General features: G+C 42.0%; 3 protein-coding genes across 4 annotated transcripts in view; 2 read left to right on the forward strand and 1 right to left on the reverse strand.

Moving 5' to 3' along the window:
• The window catches only part of ccdc57 (coiled-coil domain containing 57), a 30,320-nt gene extending 20,332 nt beyond the window's left edge, over positions 1-9,988 (forward strand). For both annotated transcript variants that reach the window (XM_080454419.1, XM_080454420.1), the window contains exons 19-22: positions 4,254-4,366; positions 4,578-4,706; positions 5,218-5,407; positions 8,490-9,988. In XM_080454419.1, coding sequence (XP_080310545.1) covers positions 4,254-4,366; positions 4,578-4,706; positions 5,218-5,407; positions 8,490-8,689 — 632 coding nt within the window. In that variant the 3' untranslated portion in view covers positions 8,690-9,988. The remainder of the gene's footprint in view (positions 1-4,253; positions 4,367-4,577; positions 4,707-5,217; positions 5,408-8,489) is intronic.
• On the reverse strand, positions 1,046-2,770 carry LOC308104344 (eukaryotic translation initiation factor 2A-like; the record flags this gene model as incomplete). The annotated part of the gene is made up of 1 exon (XM_080454760.1): positions 1,046-2,770. The coding sequence occupies one exon, from the start codon at positions 2,768-2,770 to the stop codon at positions 1,046-1,048; it is 1,725 nt and encodes a 574-aa protein (XP_080310886.1).
• A 1,685-nt stretch (positions 9,989-11,673) lies between the features above and the next one.
• The window catches only part of fasn (fatty acid synthase), a 42,269-nt gene continuing 31,898 nt past the window's right edge, over positions 11,674-22,044 (forward strand). Inside the window, exons 1-2 of the mRNA XM_080456180.1 lie at positions 11,674-12,025; positions 20,660-20,796. Coding sequence (XP_080312306.1) covers positions 20,670-20,796 — 127 coding nt within the window. The 5' untranslated portion in view covers positions 11,674-12,025; positions 20,660-20,669. The remainder of the gene's footprint in view (positions 12,026-20,659; positions 20,797-22,044) is intronic.

The following is a 22,044-nucleotide window of genomic DNA, read 5'->3' on the forward strand; positions in this document are numbered from 1 at the left end:
CTTACTGACTAGCAATTTACATTTTAGGCATTTATCCATCGCGACTTACAAGAGTGAAATCTGACTAGATTGCATGAACCCTAGTCAAAAGACGACGGTAAATAAGTAGAGTGCAAAGAAAATAATTTAGTGCTTAAAACTAGGATACCAGGTAAACATCAAACTTAGCATCTGTCTAAGCAACATTCTTAGCATTTGTGGTCAAACAAATGCTACTCTAATAATACGCCAATAATACACTAATCAGGCGGTAGGAATATTCTTCGGCACACTGGATAGGTCAGAGAGGATGTAGACTGCTGCCCTTTCAACATTGCACAGGAGCTTCTCCTGCTCTCACAGATGACTGCACCTTCCTGAACTGTTCTTCTCCAGGGCTTGGTGTTCCTAGTGTTTCAGGTCAATTTCAAGGAGTATTTCACAGTATCCTTGTAGCGCTTTTTGGTGCCACCTTGTGCTCATTTTTTCATTTGTATTGTTCTCATCAAACCATTCAATATTTACATATTTTATATGAATTTGATCAGACACGGCCCCTTCCTATATAAACCCACCATGTTGAATTAATTGAAAACACACGTCCTTGGTTCTGGTGACTGATATTGTCCTTCTAATGCGTGAGGGGGCCGTGTTATTTCAATTACCTTTCCATTTATTTTGTATATGTACATTTCTTTTAAATGAAAACAATTTAATAAAAAGAAAAGCACCAACACTTCCTGTGTTAGGGGTTCTACTTGCCATGCAGCCCAGCTGGTGATGTGAGCGTCTTGCTCTACCCATGAAGCCCCAAATTAGAGACCACGTGTGGCGGTGTTCGTGCAGGAGGAAGGTGCGGGTTCAAGATAGATATAGATAGATAACTTTTATTGAATTTCAGTCACCCAGAGGCTGCACTGCAGTTAAGAGATACAGCGTAAGGAAAGTACTGTCGGATATGGGAATACAAAGGTAAGAAATAACAATAGAAGCACCACCAATAACAGTATGCAAAAGTATACACCTATACCTGTGGTGTTCTAGTGATTCAGGGGCAGAGAGGAGTCTAGTCTCCTAAATCCAGCTCCTTCAACTCCTTCAACAGCAGATCCACCTTCCGCATCTTCTCAACCTGGTTTTTCTGCAGGGTTTTACCAGACACCTGCAACTCCTTCAACTCTTCAATGGCTCTCAGCTTCTTCTTTAAGTTCTTAATCTTCTTGTCCCTCTCCGGGTCACCAGTGGATGCTGATCGGTTGTTTGTGGCGGCGGGGGCGAGTTTAGAGAGGGGCTCTGGGGCTTCTAGCTTTGTCTCCTGTCTAGCAGCGTTCCTGGCCTCTCGTTTCTTCTGGTTCTTCAGAGCAGCTTTAGAAGGCGTCTTTTCGCCAGACGCTCCACCGCGCATGTTCTGAGGGGGCTCCTCCTCGTGCAGTTTGGAGCTGGCAGTGACTGGTTTGTTGCGTAGCGCTGGTGGTCTGTAGGCCTGTGCTGGTTTGGCCTGCGTGCTGCCCAGGTCACTGGGGGCCGCTTGGTACCTGACCGGCCGCTCGGGGAACGCGCCATCTGGGAAGGACTGCCACAGAACCTGCCACAACTCCGCACCTGCTGGGGTGTCCTGCCGGTAGAGAACGGAGCCGGAGTAGTGCCAGATCCGGTAGCCGTTATCAACACGCAACCGCGGCGCACAGGTTGCCGTGACAACGTGCTCGCCGTCTGGGCACCATGAGAAGAAGGTGCAGTCTGGGGCCTGGGGCTTAGAAACCCGCTTGTATGTCTTGACGTCCCAAACCTCCATCTGTCCTCTCAGGTTCCCGAAACCAGCTAACACCAAGATATGACCCTGAGGACTGTAGTAGGCTGCGTTTCTGGGTCCAGTGCCGAAGTCAAACACAGGTTCACATTTGAGGTTAAAGATGGTGGCCTTGGCAGGCATGAAACCATAAACCACACAGAACTCTGTAGAGTTAGGACTCCACGCCACGTCATATATAGGACCGTTCTTGGGCAGTTGGACCACAACACTCTCTCCATTAACCGCCAGGTAGTGTAGACCCTGTTCTCCGTAGTACGATGAACCAGTCTTATCGACCTCAGTGCTCGTTGAAACCAACACCGCTGATGCTTTTTTATTCCACAGCATGGACACTCTGTCTCCTTTAAAGAAGCTCTTGTTGGCCAGGGCAGCAGAGGGGCCTCCAAAATTGGGGTACTGATAGAGACGCACGAAGGACGGGGAGCCCTTAACACCTGGAACATACACCGCCACCTTACAGGGCAGTCCTCCCGGTGACATAGCAAAGTCTGACACCTTCTGCATGTGAAGCTTGTTGGCGATGGTGTTGAAGTCATTGTCCTCGAAGAAGTGCAGTTCATTGTTAACGCTCCGAACGGCAATCTTCTCATCATCTGACCAACCGGGACACCATGAATCAACCTTCTTCTGATAAAGAGCCTTCAGGTTGCTACCTGTGTGCAGGTCCCACAACTGAAGATTAGGCTCCCCCTGGTATGGCTGCCAGGTGACAAGGACGGTATTGAGCGGGGAGAACTCGAGAAGGGCTGTTTTAGGCAGGTCAAAGGTTGAAACGACTGACCCGTCTGACGCCTTCGCCACGTTCACCTTGTCTCCGTTGCACCATCCAAATAAGGAGCCGTCTTTGCTGAAGGTCACGTGTCTGCTCTGTCTGCTGTCCCTCTGGAAGGAGGAACTCTCCTCGCAGTGTGGTGGCCCACGGAGCAATGTGGTACCATCTGAGCCACGCACTGCAAGAAGGGGAGTGGGAGGTGCCATCTTGGATGTTTGTTTGTTGTTTGTTTGTTGGTTGTTCATTGTTTTTGATTTAAAGCGTCCTTGGGTTCATGAAAGGCGCTATATAAATTCAAGCTATTATTATTATTATTACCCGCAAGCAGACCAGTATAACCAAAAGAAGCTGACTAGGTCTTTGCTGTGAAGCTAAAGCCATGTGAGGCTTCACTGTATGATATCATGATGCAATGGTTGTAAAAACATAACACGGTGATATATAAGTAAGCTGTGACATAGACTCGATGTCATAGCTTACTTATAAGCTATGACATATGACACATGACGATGTCACGTGTTTCCAGTTCAATCTGCTGATGCTGACCCAATCAAATGAAGCAATGTGAAACTGAACCGGAACAGGAGACGGGTATGCCACCTTCTGGACACCCGGGCGTTATGCACAGAGCCTATACGGTAATGTGGCCAGATAATGCATCGGCCACATTACCGCTCAGCTCTAACAATGTTCCGGGTTTGATTCCTGGTTCAGAACCTGTGTTCCTCTCTGCCGTAAAGTAAAACAAAAATTGGTTTTGATGATAATTATAGAATAAATTGTTATCATTCATTACATTATTATTAAAATCATGCTTCGGTCATACACAGTACACCCTTAGTGATCACATCTAGAGCATGCTAGACACAGCTTGCTGTGTTTGACTTATGAACAGTATAATCAGGAAGTGCAGCTGTGTTTTGATTGGCCAGGCAGTGTTGACACAGACAGGAAGTGTGGGATCTCCTCTGTATTGTGGTGTGTTGCTATTTCACGCTGCTGCCCTGATCCTGGGTCCCCGCTGGCCCGGGGGATTAGAGAAGAGTTAACAGAGTTCACACACTAAGAGAAGATAAGCACTCCCAACTGCAAACACAAATGCTGTTCATACACCATATCACCATATTTAAACAAATTCACAATGCACTGTAGCGTGCATAGTTATGTTTAAGCAATAACATTCAAGAGGGAGCACTGCTGTTATGTGGCTGTAGGTAGGCACAAGGCTGATACAACATTTTAATAATTGTTTAAAAAAAATCCCCTGCCAAGAAAATAAGACAGGGTCTAATAACGACATGGCTTCACTGTGCAATCTGTAGTTATGGATAGCAAGTTACTGTGCTCAGTTTGTGAGCACCTTGTGGAACTATTAATATTTAATGACATGCTCCATATTTGAGCTTGAGGGGGATACATACAGACAAAGATGTTCTAGAGACAACTGATCCCTTTGGCGTACCGTCATAAAGAATATTTCCCAGTTGTAGCAACATTGTAGCAAGTGAGCGCAAGTGTTAAGCTAATTAAATGTAAAATAGGTTGTGTGATACGCTCAAGTTGTCAGGTAACGGAGCTGGGAGCTTAATGTGTCAATGCGTAATGCGTATGAACTAACATTGCCCATGCCTCAACAACAAACCTACACGTGTTTCTCCCATCTTCATTACGACTTATGTTCCCTCTCAGTCACACCAACCAAGTCAACGGAGCCAGAGAGAGACTCCTGCGGAGGCAGACCCGATGACCAGCAGGGTCGTCTCTCTGCTCTGGAACAGCTGCAGTACCGGCTCACCACACAGGTAACTGTGCTCAACCCCTTTCTATCTATCCCTCTATGTTTCCCACATAACTGATATCCATATCTCATTGTTCTCCCTGGCACTGAGCGCCCAGTGTAGGTGCGGTAATCAACTCTCAAGTGACCACAGTCACCATTCTGATGTCGTGCATTTCTCTGTTTGACCAGCAGAGGGGGCAGTTGGTTGAGCAAATTTTTTATCTGCCCCTTAGGAGCTGCAGTACGCTCAGAGAGAGCAGGGGCCAGGGACGCTCCTCTCCACGACTGATGGCAGAGGCTGGGGGGAAAACGGGGCCGCCAACCCTTGGGGCCAGGGGCACCAAGACACAGCCAGGCATGAGGTAACAGTGCGGTTCTAAATAATTGATTACCTGAAAACACTGCTAGCACCTCCAAAGCTAAGCCGTTCAGTCAGCACTCATCATGGAGAGACCAGACAATACAGCAATAGATTCTGTAGCACTTGTCAATAGTTATGTGCCAACTTTATTTGTGGTTTTCAAAGTTATTAATATATAACACACAGAATGGACTGTTAAGAGAAACACATTAACAGTATATTCCCAATGTAGCCACTCGAGTCACACTGGATAATATGGCCATTCAGATTCAGAAGTTGTATTGTCCATAGAGGTGGACATTTTATTGGCATATTGTGCATTTGTGAAAATAAACATACGTATATGCAGACACATTGTTTGGAATCCAGAGTATTCAATTCTTGTTTTTCTTGATACGTTTCTAGATAATTAAGTCGTTACGTCGTTACATAAAACTGTAATTGGTGAAGTTGAGCGAAAGGAGTCGCTCAACCTCTCGTCGCCCTTTTGTCCTCTTCTTCCACTTCTTCAGCATTTCAGAAGCAAAGAGAACACTCCTCCCCTGCTCAGCCAATCACAGGGCTCCCCACATCTGGATGTGGGGTCACATCCTCCCTCCAGCCCGTCTGGTCCTCTGCTGTCGTCTGTGGCCACGGAGGGGTCACTGAGGGAGGTGTGGCAGATGCTGGACCGAGGCCTGAGTCCCTCGCTGCTCACTGAAGGTTAGAATCAGAACCATCTTTATTGTCACATCACAGGTTTAAAACGGGTGTAAAACAGTGGGTGAAATTTGTTTTTGTGCAAGCTCCATCGTGTTTCCGTGTACCATGTTTCCAGAAAGAGAAAGAAAAGAAAGAAGAGGGGGTTACTCACTCTCTCTCAACTGGCTTTTTATGAACACCGTCCCACACAGTAAAACCCTCAGTGTTACCACAATTTTACGGAGAGTTTGGTTCCATTTTTACACTTTTAGAGTTAGAAATGGATAAATGAACATGCACATGAGTATTTTACTGGGTACCAACGACATGCCTGTGATCAAAACCACAGGCATTTACTTCCTCATTTCATCACCTTGGCGTGGTAGCCAGAACTTTTTTAAAGTGCCTTATTAACATTTTAAATCAGTGTATGTTTCATTGAGAGGCTGTACAATTATGTAATAGTGAAACTTGCCAATTACTGTAATTCAAACACTGTATTTGGTCAGCTCTTGCACCTTGCCCTCGTCTCCTCACCAAAGTTTAATATAACATTTCACAACCCATCTCCCAGTCCATCATGCTCACAGAGGAATAATAAAATCACAGAGGTGATTATATCGCAATCAATGGATTGCAATATAATATTAAGTCATATAATCAGGATTATCATAAATGTGCAGCCGTAGGCTGCAAATTAAGTTCGTCAGCATTTGGTTGTTTTTTTAAGGGGAAACTTCTGCTGTATTTAATGTGAATCCTATTGTTCTATTGTGAGGAAGACACAACACGTCCCAATGTGTTTTTTTGTCAAGAGCTCACACTGGAAAATCACTCCAGCTTATGTAAAACTAATCGAAGCACGTTATCTTACATAGGATGCAGGCGGTTCTCCAGCATGAGCTCGCAACACGCACCATGCATTGGGAAGTGTTATGTCACATAGGCCCTACTCACAATAGAATGATAGGATTCACGTTAAATACCGGCAACATTCCTCTTTAAAGACAATATGACCAGTGTTACTCTGTCACAATACACACACTCACAGACCCACATAGAATTCTGAACGGTAAAGATGTATATGATGCTTATATCCTCGCTGTTGGGCAAAAATATTGTACCTCCATATTTCATCTTTTTAGGTTTTTTCATCAATGAATGCCCAATACTTTGTCATATGACAGTGTTGCAAAAAGTAGCAAAAATAGCCGTTTTTATCTTGAAAACTAAAAGTAAACTTTTCATCCTAAAATATGCCCAAAATATGGATGCCAAGTTGAAAGTGGTTAAGTCTGTCTGTGGGTTTTATAAATATTGAACCAATGAAAAGTATTAACAAAAGTTTTTGACTAAATAATAACTACATTTGATTCATGTAACTTTTTTCCATTTCCTGAACAACCCACCAGCATCGATATCCTTTTTGGGTCAGTGATAGAAAGAACAGATAGAGGGTGGGAGGTTGCACAATGCGTGGCCTTGTTCAACTTACCAGGGAACAGTTTCTCAACCAGCCTTACCAGCTGCCAGATCACACTGGAAATTACTGATCAAGGACATATAACCTAATTGAGCAACGACACTAACCTTGCAAAAGGCTTGGGTGCACTTTAAACCACTGAATTTAATGAAATATGTATAATAAACTATTACACAAATGTACAGACACACTCTTCTCAACTCATTGTAAATAAGAACATATTGCATCAACATTCTTTCATTGAATTCTGAAAATACTATGAATAGATTGGCAGGTGGCAGCCCAGAGCATTGCAGGCACACTGTCCACTATACGCAATAAAATCCTCTGAGAAATTAACTGTGTACTGTGGACAATATTGCATTTAAAAAGAAAAAACAACAACATTTGACTCGTGCTCAGTATTAATTTGTTAAACATCCATACCTTCTTTAACGTAATAAACGGAAGTGCATAACTGTAAGAGTTTTTTATTTGCAACATTACATAGTAGAAGCCCTTCTCTCAGGGTGTGTGTGTGTGTGTGTGTGTGTGTGTGTGTGTGTGTGTGTGTGTGTGTGTGTGTGTGTGTGTGTGTGTGTGTGTGTGTGTGTGTGTGTGTGTGTGTGTGTGTGTGTGTGTGTGTGTGTGTGTGTGTGTGTGTGTGTGTGTGTGTGTGTGTGCTCGTGTGTGTGTATGTGCATGACCTGTGTTGATCAGACACTTTGACATAATTGTGACACGTGATTTAGTGGTGAGATAAGTATTGCTCCACAGATGGCACTGCCAAGCATTTCCAAAGGACGGAGGACATTGGCACAAGTAGAAGAACACCTCAGTGTTGCATGTTGGATGCAAGACATGATGTGCTGAAATGTTATCTGGATGTTTGAGCAAAGCACAGGCTTTCATGGGCATAAGAGAATGACTAGGCGAGAAAATCTGATCTAGTGAAGAGTACATATTTCTTCCTCTATTTTCGGCGCTAGGACCCTGAAGCATTCCTTTATGAGTGGACCTTCTGTTTCGTATAGACAAACTGTAATGACAACGGAGCTACGAGAGGTGTTGCCAAAAAGACTTCTAAAGACTAACAGTATGACTTTAAGGATAACTGTTGTCAGACTCACTTACATTCACTCATATGGTATATTATACTTATAATTTATATAAGTAAGTCTCAGTCTATCAAAAGTGTATACCGTATTTTCACTTTTGATAGACTGAGACTTATATTAATAAATTCATATGTTAGTTGTTTGCTGTACATATTCTCATTATATTCATATTGACTGTTGCTGCTGTAGACCCTTTGACAACACTGTACTAGTGTCATAATCACTGTTGATAGTCTGTACATACAGTAAATGTATATCCATTGACAATAAATGTGTATTCATGCATATACTGAGAGATTGTATATTTATGCTTCGGTCAGTAGTGTCAGACTCTTAAACAATTAATTTGATTTCATCTCTCTTTTATCTTATCCTTATCTCTCTAGTCTAGTCTTAACTGTACCTACCCTGTGTTTCACGCTTACTGTTGCTGCTATGACACCTGAATTTTCCCCACAGGGCTCAATAAAGGTTTATCTTATCTTAACATAAATAATTCATATTGTATCGTCTGCACCCTCAGGCGAAGCGGAGCTGAGCAGGCAGGACCTGGCGGAGCCCAGCAGTCCAGGAGTCCAGGTGAGGGTGCAGGGTGTCAGGGCTCCTGTCCAGGAGAAGAAGAAACCCGCTGGGAGGTCACTCTCCTCACAAACAAGCAAAACTAAGAAGACTGCAGGGACGGGCAGGATCGGCGAGATCAGAAACTACAACATTAAAGACTGATCGATGGATGTTAGTCTGTGTAACTGTACCCTCCTGAATGTATTGCATTATATTACGTATTACATGCATATTGGGGAAGCATCATAGATATAAAAGCATAGAGATGTGCCCTACTTTTACATTCATAGCCATCTCCTTTTCTGGGGGACCAGATGATGCTTCTTGCTATGGATTAGGATTGGGGCTGGGCGATATAGACAAAATATCACAATATTTCTGACCAAATGCCTCGATATCGATATTGTGACGATAATATCAGTTATTTTGTTTGTTTTTTCAACCAGTTTAAAAAATAGCGGAGATAGCAGATCTACAAGGTCACAACGTTTTTCCAGGTTCCCTGGTTAGACGGGTGTGGAAGGAACACGTTATTCCAACCAGTTCCTTTCCCCTCCATCAGGCGCCCCGGCTGACCAGGGGGAGGCAGTATAGAGACCAGATTACTGCATGTTTTTGTGAGGGTACCTACCCATCTACTAATTTCTTTGTGTCATCCCTTCCAATTTCACTTGTTTATCCTGTATGAGTTGTCTCTCCTGATTGGATGAGATTGTAATCCCGACCTGAAAATACATTTTCTGTATACTAAAGAACGGGGGATACAAGGAGACCCCTGTTACTGAACAAACACTCTATAGCAATGATTACTATCAGAATGTAGCAGCTATTTAACAATTATTTTAAAAAAGATAAAATATTACTGCACCTTTTAAGGGATGAAAACCTGGAAAATACTAGATTTATGTCTTATTCCGATATCGCGATATCCCAGATATCTAGTCTCATATCACGATATCGATACAATATTGATATATTGCCCAGCTCCACTATGGATACCATAACCAGTGCATCTTAAAATCAAACAAATGCATCACAGAGGCCCCCCATGAATTGATTCCTCTTTCATGTTTGGTAGGGACTCACAGTGTTGTTATAAATGGAAATGTCTGTTTTATACTTTTATTTCTATGGATGGATGATGATGAATGTGCTTCTCCTGCTACATTGCATTAGTGCCAGTCTCCATCTCAGCCGGTTTCTTTTGGCAGAGAAGATGACAATGACGTGTTTGTGTTGAATGCAGAACAAGTCTGGCACACTGGCTAGGTAACATGTTGATACCTTTTTTTTTTTTCTTTTTTTTTTTTTACAAAACCACATTCCTTTTCGTCTCAGGGATAATTATTGTTTGCCTTTGTCTAGCATGAAGCCATTTTGCAGAACAATATTGTTCATATTGAAGTTGAACAGAATCATGTGCTTTTAATATATTTTTGTATTAAACAAATTATGCATTTCTATTTTATCATTGTCTCATGTTGCACACACTATCGCCTTTATCAAGTATTGATAAAAGTTATGGAAAGTTTAATTAGTTAATATTGAAACATATTTAGTGAGAGTGAGCTCGGTCAATAAGTGCCTTCAGAGTAGGTCATCTTTAAGGATTGTATTTTAGGGTATAGAACAATGGAGTAGTAGTACAGCCTTAAAGAACATCATGTTATCTTTTTTGTTTGAACTCTAGTTACCCCGACAGTCAGACGAAACCTTCCCTACTACGTCACTATCCCTAGCTGGCAACAAGCTCCGCCTTTACATCACCCTATCTCTTAGCAATCCCCTCCTGGCTATTCTGATTGGACAATACCACACACCCCCGGTCTGTGATTGGCCGTACTAACATCACTTAGGAAATCAGGATGTGTGTCACCACGTGTGTTAACGGTGCCTATGCATTATTATACAGAGCGTAATGTTATGCAATATTACACAAGTGAGTCTTTGTCCAGTTGCACTGATGACAACTTATCTACTGAAGTTTACGATGAGATATCACATGATTTCAATATCCAGTCTGAATGTGAATACCCTGTCAATGTGTGCCCTATATTACATGTAGGATAAAGTAGCCTATTATCTGAAGTTTTACTCTTACTTACTCAATTACTCATTTTAAGGACTAAAGAAGGCATGCTCAAATAGGGTACTGCACTGTATTGTCAATACATCAAATGAAACTCACTGACAGCTTTACAATTTGAAATTTGATATGAAATACAGCATAAATGCTGATGACAGAATGAATCACTGCTGAGCCACTACAGGAAAAAAATATTTTGATTGTTATGCATTTTTTCTTTGCTTTTTCTTCACTTTTAGTTATGAATTTTAAATTAGAAGTCAATGCAAAGCTCAAGAATCCTAGTTAATTACTCAAATGAATTAATTAACTCAATTAGATAATTGGGGGGGAGGGGGGCTTTAGGTATGTAGCCCAATTATCCACCTTTATCACCTTTTAGCCAGTAACCTATGTGGGATATATTTTCCTAATTATCCACCTTTATGCATAGTTTTATGTTTTACTCCATGCAAATACCTTGCACACAACATTTAATTATTGTATTACTATGAATTGAAGACCATAACACAGAACTTCACCACAGTATTATAATATTTTATTTGAAAAGTCACATAATACAAATAAATTCATACGGTCATTTATTATCACAGCAGGATGATCATAATTAAAGCCCAGAAAAGAAAGTTAAATTTACCGTAGGTTGCTTCTTCACCAGTAACATGATGAAATAGTTGCAGAAACGCAGAACAAGCATTAGATTTTTTTTGCTGAGTCCTGTACAGCATTTCGAAAGGCATCACTAGACTTGAACATTGCTCGGGACAGTGGTTTCTCAATCATCTCCCTGTGCCATTTGTCCAGTGCGTGAACTTCAGTGATGCTGAACTTGAACTTGGCTGCCTCCCTGTCCTTGCAGTCTTGCATGTGTTTCGTCCAGCCAGGGTAGTGTAGTTCAAGGGTGATCTTCTGAACTCCAGACTGTGTTTGATCCAGTGTGGTTCAGAGAGTGATCATCTGAACTACAGTAACCCTGCTGTCTTGCCATCTCACTTTTTTTCTCCTCTCTCTCTCTCTCTCCTCCCTGTAAACTAACTGGGGCCGTTCAGCGAATTACTCCATCACTGGCTGGATCCTGCACCCTGCCTCTTCTCTCATTGGACTGTGTGGGAGAGCCAAGCTGTCAGCCCATGTGGCGTGGCCAGAGAGGATGTGAGACATTTAAATTCATCACAGAAAGACACATTAAAAGAAGAGAACTGATTTTTTGTTGGCAGCAGCTGGGCTGGTCAGGGAACGGGTTAGAGAGATAAGGTAGTGATTCCCCCCGAACAACTGTAGAGAAGCACACGATCATCAGCGTGGAACAGCAGAGGATAAAAGGATTATAACGATAATACATGACAACCAACTGCCAACATTGAACTTTTCCATTTTTGTGATTTTAAGGACCTTAACACATCGTCTTAGAGGTAAGTTAACGGTATGCGATATTATAGTGTCATGTGGCAAATTATTCGACGGTTATTTGCTGATCAGGACAACATGTTTTATTTGTGTACAAGTTAACAGGGAAGGGCTATATCACATCGATACAATTTACTGTAAAGAGAGGAAACAATCAATTGCATTGATGATCAATGCAATTGATTGTTTCCTTTCTTTTATACTGTAAATTGTATCGATTTTACTTTGAAAATGAATGACCGCTTTGTGTAAAATGCATCACACACACACACACAGACAGACACTCACACACCGCTTATCTAGCTGCTCTCGGCTGCTATCTATGTTTCTATTACTTTTTCGGTTGTTTATTCAACATTTTATAAAGGCATATGAAAGGCTTTAGAACAAATCGCGGATGTCCTTGCACGCATTGTGGTGCCTGGGGGAGGAACGTTGTTCATGTTCTTGGTTATACGAATGTCACTCACGTTATGACACTGTCTACTGTACATTAGCCCAGAAACATGACTGTGTCATATCATGACAGTCATGGATGAACGTCAACCTGGTGTTTGCACTTTCTCCATTTACAACTGTACATCTACATAAACGTTCAGATTTCAAATATAACGTGCTTACCTCATGGCCACGGATGTTGCAATTATGTTCGGGCCCGCAAAAGTACCCGTATTTTCCGTATTGTTCAATAAAAAAGCATTTTATTCCGATTGGTGGCCATTTTCTCCCTATTCTCTCCATCTGCTTTCAACTACGTGACCCTATCGGGTTGGGAGATGTACTGCACTCTGATACATTATAACTCTATGAGAAAATGGCCACCGATAGGATTAAAATGCTTTTTATTGAACAATATGGAAGATACGGGTACTTCTGAGGGCCCGTACATAATTGTAACATCCCTGGCCATGGGGTTAAAGCACTTTATATTTGAAATTTGAACTTTTATGTAGATGTACGTAAATGGAGAAAGTGCAAACACCAGGTTGAAGTTCATCCATGACGGTCGTGACAGACGACCGTCGTGTATCCATGGCTAACTGTACATATAGGTCAGCCTCACGCCTTGAATTAATCGGAATACATGTAGCCTATATTTTAAAATACGTTTTAATAACCGTTTCAGCCAGTTGCCCTTTTCCTAATTTGTCGATGCCGCATATGATCTGCGAGTCTATAGTTCCGATATGCGAACACGAGTGTTTTAGGTTTTGTTCAAGCCCAAGGCCCTGTTAACTGTAACGTTATATGTTATAGCTGATTAAATTAATGCTTTTATTGTGACATTTTCCAAGAAAAGACAATCTAGCCTAGATAACCTGCCACCCGCTAGTCTAGTCTGCCTTTATAGTCACTGGTTTAGTTCTGCTGCTCTGCCAAGGTGCACCAGTCATTTTCTTTCAGAGATTAATTATCTAGAGTGATTCACATTTTATTACTCAGCATCTCTGGGCCTACAGCCTACAGCCAGGGTGGTCTATCTATGCCAGTGATGGAAGAAGTACTCCCATTTTCTTTTACTTAAAAGTATCAATACCGCAATGTAGAAATACTCTGATACAAGTAAAGGTCCGGTATTCTGAATTTACTTGAGTAAAAGTACAAAAGTATTGGCATCAAAATATACTTAAAGTACCTAAAGTAAAAGTAGGCCTACTCATTATGCAGGATGTCCCATTTCACAAGTTCAATATGTATAAAAAATATTTTGAAAATAGCAGATCTACAAGCTCACAACACGCTGTGAGCTTGTAGATCAGAATTAGTACAGAATTATATAGGGTTGAAGTGGTTAATGTACAAAATCTTCAAAGTAACTAACTAAAGTTTTCAAATAATAGTAGTGGAGTAAAAGTACAATATTTGCCCCTGAGATGTAGTGTAGTAGAAGTAAAAGTACTGACAATTGTAAATACTCTAGTAAAATAAAAAATACCTCAAAATTGTACTTAAGCACAGTACTTGAGTAAATGTACTTAGTTATTTTACACCACTGGTCAATGCTTCAGTTCCTGGTTCACTCAGACTATAACAGAATGGTGTGTGTGTGTGTGTGTGTCAAAGCACTGTCAATTGTCTTTGAACTTGGCTGGTAATTAATGTCCCTGACTGTTGTTACATGCAAATTGCACCAGAGCATAGGAAAAACCATGAAGCCAGAATAAGAAATGTTTTTTATTGTATGTCCTTTTATAAAACAAGTGTCTTTTAGGTTTCTGAACACATTTCACATAATTATAGACAAATCAAGTTACCAGGAATTAGGGGGATTGTATGACCAGCAGCAGTATAGTATATTATATAAACACATGGTCGGATGACTTTATTGTATAGAACTTGTAAAGCTGCATAAGCCAGTGCTATGTATACTGTATGCTCTTTGTCAGTGAGTCTCTCCTCGGTAAAATAGCTTGATTGTGCACGAGAGAGGACCAGGCCCATTTTGATGCTTGGTTGAGGAATTTACCATGCAGTCATAGCAGCCCTTACACATGTGACCTGGCTGGACAAATCACAGAGATGCTACCCGGTCAAAAATGTTAGGAGGAGGAGGAGGGTTCAGGTGATTTTCAAGGGGGTCTTTCAAATCGGCTCACAATCGTCCCTCTTTTCCTACCGTGAGGCTCTGCCAGGTCGCCTTTTAGCCCGTATGTGGGATATTTCTTCCCACTTGTCTTTGATGTGTAAAGTGAATGGGATGTGTAAAATGAACGTGGTCACGAATATGAACAGTTATGACAACTCCAAGGGGGTGTAAATGATGAGCTGCAACTTCCTCCACTGTACAGATAGATGCTAGTTATACATGTAGATATCTTGTATATTGGTTATTACTTGATCACGTGTTTTTGTTATTTATATTTATTTTTGCTTGACCACAATTGCTATATACAGTTTAGACCGATGCTAGGTTTGATGTTAACCTGGTATCTTAGTTTTTTTGAAGCACTATATTGTTCTCTTTACATTTTACATATATACACATATATACATACACATATAATACATACAGTACATGCATACGTAACATGCTTAATATGTGACTATTTTACCCTGTCGGGTTCATGCCATTTACTTGTAAGTGGGCTTCTCTGTGGAGGTTAGGTGCTAGCATGTTCACAGAACTTCACACACTTCTAGATGAAACTTCCCTACTGTACAATACATCACAAACATATGCTGTGTTTTAGAATGTAGTCTATCTCCATTCTCCTCTGACTGTGTGATCTGTCTGGACAAGTTTCAGGAACGAGTTTCCATGGCATGCTATCACCACAGTGGAATTCACTAATATGATTATGTGATTATATTGATTGATTGATTGACTGAGGTACAGTGGTAAAGATTTATACAAAAGGATGCTTAAAGGATAACCCCCAAAAGCCCAGGGATAATTTACATTGAGGTGCTGTGTATTCAATTCATCAAGATATTTAAAGACATACAATAATATACAATAATATGCAAAGCATCATATATACGAATAGTATATATGACTTTTTACAGGGGCCAGTTACAAATTGCAGACACCTGTAAGTGCTCTTTTAGAGTGGTTTTGAAGGAGGGTAAGGAGTCACACTTTTTTATGACTGTTGGTAGGGCATTCCACATTGTGGTGGCATAGCAGTAGAACAAATTTAACCCCTCGTTTGAGCCGAATCTGCGTTGAACGACATCGGTGGAGCTCCCTCTGGTGTTATGATTGTGTGCGTCTTTAACGTTATTGAAGTAGTTCGACGACAGGTACATGGGTGTCTTTGTGGCGTTGTGTATCTTGTAGACCAGGCCCATTGCAAGTTGTACTGTACTCTGTCCTCTACCCTGAGCCATCCCACCCTAGCATTATGAGCAGGGGTTAAGTGAGTTATAGTGCTTGTTCCACCTGGTGATATGACTTGAGACAAAACCAGAAAAATATAAGCAAACAAGAGGTGTTGAATTGACTGTGTCATCATTCAACATGTTGCTCTGTCACCTTTGTCTTGCAGCAGACAGCCAGTCACTGATCTCCTCAATCAGTTTGTTTGTGTGTGATCTGGGTCAAGTACGGCACGTATGGATACCTACTGTGTTGGGAGCTGTTGTTGTTCCATAGCCTAATCCCTGGCCCCCGCATCCAGGTGACCAAATCCCATTTAGGCTGCGTTAAGCCTGATTTGTACTTCGTCATACGACAGTGTTGTGTGCCGGAAATAGCGATCTACAAGCTCACAACGCATCTGTGATGCGTTCTGAGCTTGTAGATCTGCTATTTTTGGTAAGCAACACCACCATATGACAAGAGTATAAATGAAGCATTACACAGAATACACACAGCATGAGACAACACGACTGTCCAGGACAGTTGAGATGAACGTAAACGTGGACCCATGCTCCTGCCTATGACTGATGATGTCACAGATTTAATAGGTTTACCACTACGAGATTTATGTCTAGTCACAATGCTGATCCGTCTTCTATGTTGTTTACATTGGTATATTGTGGAGACTGTTGCTGTAATGTGCGTGTAGGTAACACAGACTGGTGCACGGATACTGTACATCTCATGTAGAGAATACCCCTTTGCACACAGCATGAGTTGCATGCATTGTCATTTTAATATATTGTTCTGCCATGTTGTTATGTCTTCATGAATGCTTCTGTCTGATAGTTTAACCGTCTTTCTCATTGATGGTTCAATTATAATATTAATTTATTAGCATAAGTGACATGTGAATAAATTGAGCGTGTGTGTGTGTGTTTACCAGCTGAGCTTGCTAATACAGACCTGGAATTTCTAGGTTGGGGCTTAGTGTTGCAATGTCAGTTTCCAGCTGCCAGAGTGCATTATGGGGATTTTGGCAGCGTGCACTGGTGAGTCATTCAGTCATACCGCTTCCAAAATGACGACAGTGGTTGTGTGTGAGTGTGTGTGTGTGTGTGTGTGGCGTGATGTGATGAGATGCGATGTGAGTGTAGTGGTGTGACACGGGAGAGGGTTTATTGAGTTTCGTGTACACACAGGCACAGCCTCTGTCTGACTCTGACCAACGCGCACGCACACACACACGCACACACACACACACACGCGTGCGCGAGCGCGCACACACACGCACACACGCACGCACGCACACACACACACTCACTGTGTGTGTCTGTATTCAATAGACAATCCAATACCTCTGAGATAACAATTAAGAAATGGAAATAAAAGCGTAAAAGGCAGGTGTACTGCATTGTTTAGCTGCATCTGTCATCAGGATTCTTAGTTTCTGTTAACATGTGAGGTTCCCCTGTCCACCTACTGCACCATGCTTTCACAATTGTTTTTAGCATCATCATAGTCTAGACCCCTGGGGGGTCCCTGGACCCCATGTTGAGAATAAATGGTCTAAACTACATTAGACACACATATACACACCATGAACCTTTCATGCTATTTATTCTCTCCTATCCCCGTCTCATGTATTTCTTATAGTGAGGCAGTCGGCTGATACCTGCGTGTCTTGGCATTTGGGGCACAGGTTCTGTTCCATGATGTTTACCTCTGTCAAGGATCTCATGTTTTGACCAATAGTAACCTTGGCCAAAATAACGTGGCCAACCACATTGTGTTTTGTCCCAAAGAAGAGTGTTCAGATTGGATCATGCCTGCATAACAAAAAAAGCATGTAAAAGGCAGACTAAAAATGTTATGATACAGATACTACAGTATATGCTTTTAAAAGGCAATTTTACTCAATCATATTGTTCTATTCTATGAGGATGTAAAAATCATGCCACACTTTCCAATGCGTTCTGTATGTCGAGATCTCACTTTTGAGAGTGGTTGAAAATCTCCACCAGCCTACATAAGGTGACATATTTCCATGTGTGTGTTTTACATAGACTGTTGGAGATACACAGAATGCATTGAGAAGTTAAATTCTCCTTCATCAAAAGTGAAGGTTGTGATCTAGATCTCGCTGGTGCTGGACACAATGAGTAACAGTTTAAAATGAAAACAATCTGCAACAATGTTGCGGCCACAGTTTGGCCTTCATCACCTGATGCAGCTCTCAGCGTGGAACGTTTTTTTTAATGCCATGCCCCAAATAGGGACACCAGGTTGAAAGCAAGAATCGGCAAAGTTTCCGTTGGCATATAATTATCATCAAACTGTAAGCATAAAGAATACGGGCAGTAATTTCACTCAAGGTCTCGACCGCAGCAGTCACATCCACACACTGATGCATGGCCTTCTGTAGAACAGAGAATGGCAACGCAGTGGGACAAACAACGGTTCCTTCCTTTGTCTAGTCAGTGCTGCTGTCCAACTAGGACGGACTACTTTGGCTTGTTATAAAGGCTGCTTGCCTTGTTCTGCAGTCCTCTGCGAGCAGGCGTGGTAGAAACATTACAAAGATTGAAAAGCGTCTTTCATACAGTAGGTTCAGTGAAGTGTATGCATGAAAGGAGATAAGACCAGAAAGATGTCTCAACGCTTAAAAGCTTTGCCTTTTGTCCAGCGGATTCCCAGGCCGTGCACGGCTCTTGTGACAACTGTCCTGTAGGTCAAGAGAAGATGCATCTCATGTTACCCAGTGTTTTGGTGACAAAGGGGGTGCAGGCAGATGAACAGAGGGACCACTGTTTTTGGATGAGGTAGCAGCATCCATCGCTTCGCTGCTTCTAGTGGCTACTAGCTCCGCCCCAACCACTGCGGCGTCATTGGCTGAGAGAGGTGACTGGCCTAGCAGGCATGGAATGGCCTGGCCCAGAAATGAAGAACGCACACACACACACACACACACACACGCACACACACACACACACACACACACACACACACACACACACACACGCACACACACGCACACACACACACACACACACACACACACACACACACACACACACACACACACACACACACACACACACACACACACACACACACACACACACACACACACACACACACACACACACACACACGACAATGCAACCCGACCCAACCCAACACAGTTGTGTTCACTCATGTGTGCACACAGACAGTAGCCAATGACTAGACGACATTGTCTGTTGTAATTGTTCTTTCATGCATTTACAGTAGAACATCAGCTATCTGAGACTCGGTTAACCAATGGGCACAGGCCTCTCTCTCTCTCTCTCTCTCTCTCTCTCTCTCTCTCTCTCTCTCTCTCTCTCTCTCTCTCTCTCTCTCTGTTGGGATGAATTTTAACCCGTATACCGAGAGCATTTAAGCTACCAGTGTGCTAATAGCATATCCCTAATGGCACTTTTCATATTTTCTTTGTACGTTTCAGTCTAGAATTTCAAAGCATTTCAAAGCAAATATGGACTATTTCTATCCCAAAAGCATTTGAGATTATTGGGTACTGTGTACAGAATGTGACTCAACTTACATTCAGTGACTTTACACAGTTTACATCAAATAAAAGCAGACTATGTGACATAATACAGTACACACGTGTGTGCCTGAGCGTGCGCACACACATTTAACTTTGAAGCGATTTTATTGTAAAATATCTTATGGAAAGTTTTATCATTATTATTCAATGCCTGGTGAAGAGGTCAGAGGCCTAGCAGGGGTGGAGCATGTCTCTGTGAGTAGTAGACACTAGGCAGCCCCCAGGGTACCTTTTGTCTAGACTTTGTCTATGTCCTCCTCCTTTCTGTCACTCAGACCAGCACATAATGGTTTGAATTAAAAAAAGATGCTTGAATTAAGAGTGATGAGAAGATGAGGAGGATGCAAATACCTTCAATATACTAACGTGGTCCAGAGATGCTAGGCTAAATTGGTGCAACTTCTCAAGCCCTAGGTTTGGTTATTAGTCTTTCACATTTTGGCCTTATCATTCTACATATTCTAATATGTGACGTCCATTACAAATTCTTAGATCGTTGTCCTTTTACAGCAACGGTCTCCATACATTGCATAAATGTATTATTGTTGCTCTATTTGTCATATTTTCATGTTTATTTTGTTGCCATCACAGCTTATCCTACACTTGTCATTCTTACCCTGCATTACTTCCTCTACCTGTCCACAGTGGTCTAGCATGGATAAAAGGAAGTCTAAACCAAGAATAATAACTAATTATAATGATAACTACAACAATAAGGCTGTGAGCATGGACTGACAAATGACAATGTTCTGTAAACAGTGGCGCCAAGCACGTACTCCCCACCATAGCTGTGTTGGAGCCATAAAATGGACTGATAACCTGTTACTGATGTACTGTATGTTATGCAGAGAAAGAAAACAATCAGTTTTTAAAATGATAAATGCATACCGGTAGTTATGGTTAGGTTTGGGATCTGGAACCGGAGGAACTGGAGGAACCGGAATCCAACACTGAGGAACCGGAATCAGTTCCATCACATTTGGAACCGTTTCCGGAACCGGTTTTATCTGTCAGAGCTGGTATGTGGACTTCACATCTGCTATACAATTACAATAACGGTGGTCCCCAAACGTTCTAATTTCAAGGACCACCATAAGTCTGAGAGTGTACAAATGGGTCCATTTGGTTCCATTTGAGTCCTTGATGTGGACGTCCCTTTAGACGGTCATCGTGGTGATATTATGTCTCCCTCGTTTTGTTCCTGTTAACACAGAGGCACACTTCTTCTCCCCTTTGTGTTCACAGTAGTTCCAGCATGGATGACATAGTCATAGCAGGGATATCGGGCCGCATGCCCGAGTCCCACAACCTGGAGGAGTTCTGGGACAACCTGTTCAACGGCGTCGACATGGTAACGGAGGACGACAGGCGCTGGAAGCCAGGTGAGAAAACCCCGGCCTGCATGTGTACAAGTTGATGGAGACGTCACTATTACAACATTTAAGTCGACGATTATTTCAAATAATTGCGATTGGACGATTACGTAATGATTGTGACAGGCTGACAAGTTGATAGACGTTATTCAGATAGAAGTTGACTGTGTCGGCAACACAGCATCTTCTTCAGTGCTCCCTGAGGAAGACAACGCTGAATCAAAGCGTCAGTCTGTTAAGCATCAGTCAATTAAGACAAGAAAACGATCAAGAGAAACGGGTTGACGCGCCTGCACTCCATTTATATCATGCGGATAAAAGGCTGTTATTAGCAAAATGTAAGACTTTGTTCAGGTTCAGAATATAGCCTAATTGCATCTCTTGTCTCAGTTCTTGCAAAGGCTAGAAATAGCCAATCTACAAGTTCACAATCCGTTGCGACACGTTGTGAGCTTGTAGAATGTTCGACGCAGAATAGAAAGGCTAGGGTTCAAGTGGTTAATAATTGGAGGGTGGGTTTGGGTCGGGATTGAACTGATTGAACTGGTCGGGATTGAACTGTCACGTTTGAGTCACACTCCAGGAACTCCATTGACCTGCAAAGAGCTATCACTGTCGTTCCATCCAGTCGGGACGACCCCTTATTAGTGCCAAAAATAAGATATGACAGTCATTATCTCTTACTTTGAAATGTTGTAACCCAGGGTTTCCGCATCGCTGTAGACGTCTGACCAGAACAGCTTACTGTATAAACATTTTATCTTTACTCTTAAAGATAAGTCATCCACTAATCGCCACTTGCTGAGTTATGATCTCTGCAGTGATACAGTGCATGTGCATTCTATCTGACAAAGTAACTGTCTTATGATTCAAGTCCCTTGGTTTTGGAAAATCTGCCTTTAGCTTTTGTGCACCAATCACATAGAATTATCTTCAAAGTATCCTCAAGATCAGCGGAACAGCACATTAACTACCAGGTAGCACTTTACTTAAAGGTCGGGTCTATGATGCATTATAAATGCATTTATAATGCATTATAATGCACTTACAAGGCTTCATAGCACTCGTTTTAAATGTGTAGAATTATGCACTTATGCACTTTGTTTAACTCAGCATAATTAGTTTTAACTGTGTATGTAGCTCGACTTCTTTGCAAATGGGGGAAACCTCAATGATTTTCAAGGCTTAAATAAAGCTTTGCATGAATGAATGTGGGATTTTGGACAACAGGCTTGGATTACTAGCTCCACCTAAACC

The sequence above is a fragment of the Gymnoscopelus braueri genome (genome assembly GCF_963280865.1).
Source record: "Gymnoscopelus braueri genome assembly, chromosome: 17".
Lineage (NCBI taxonomy): Eukaryota > Metazoa > Chordata > Actinopteri > Myctophiformes > Myctophidae > Gymnoscopelus > Gymnoscopelus braueri.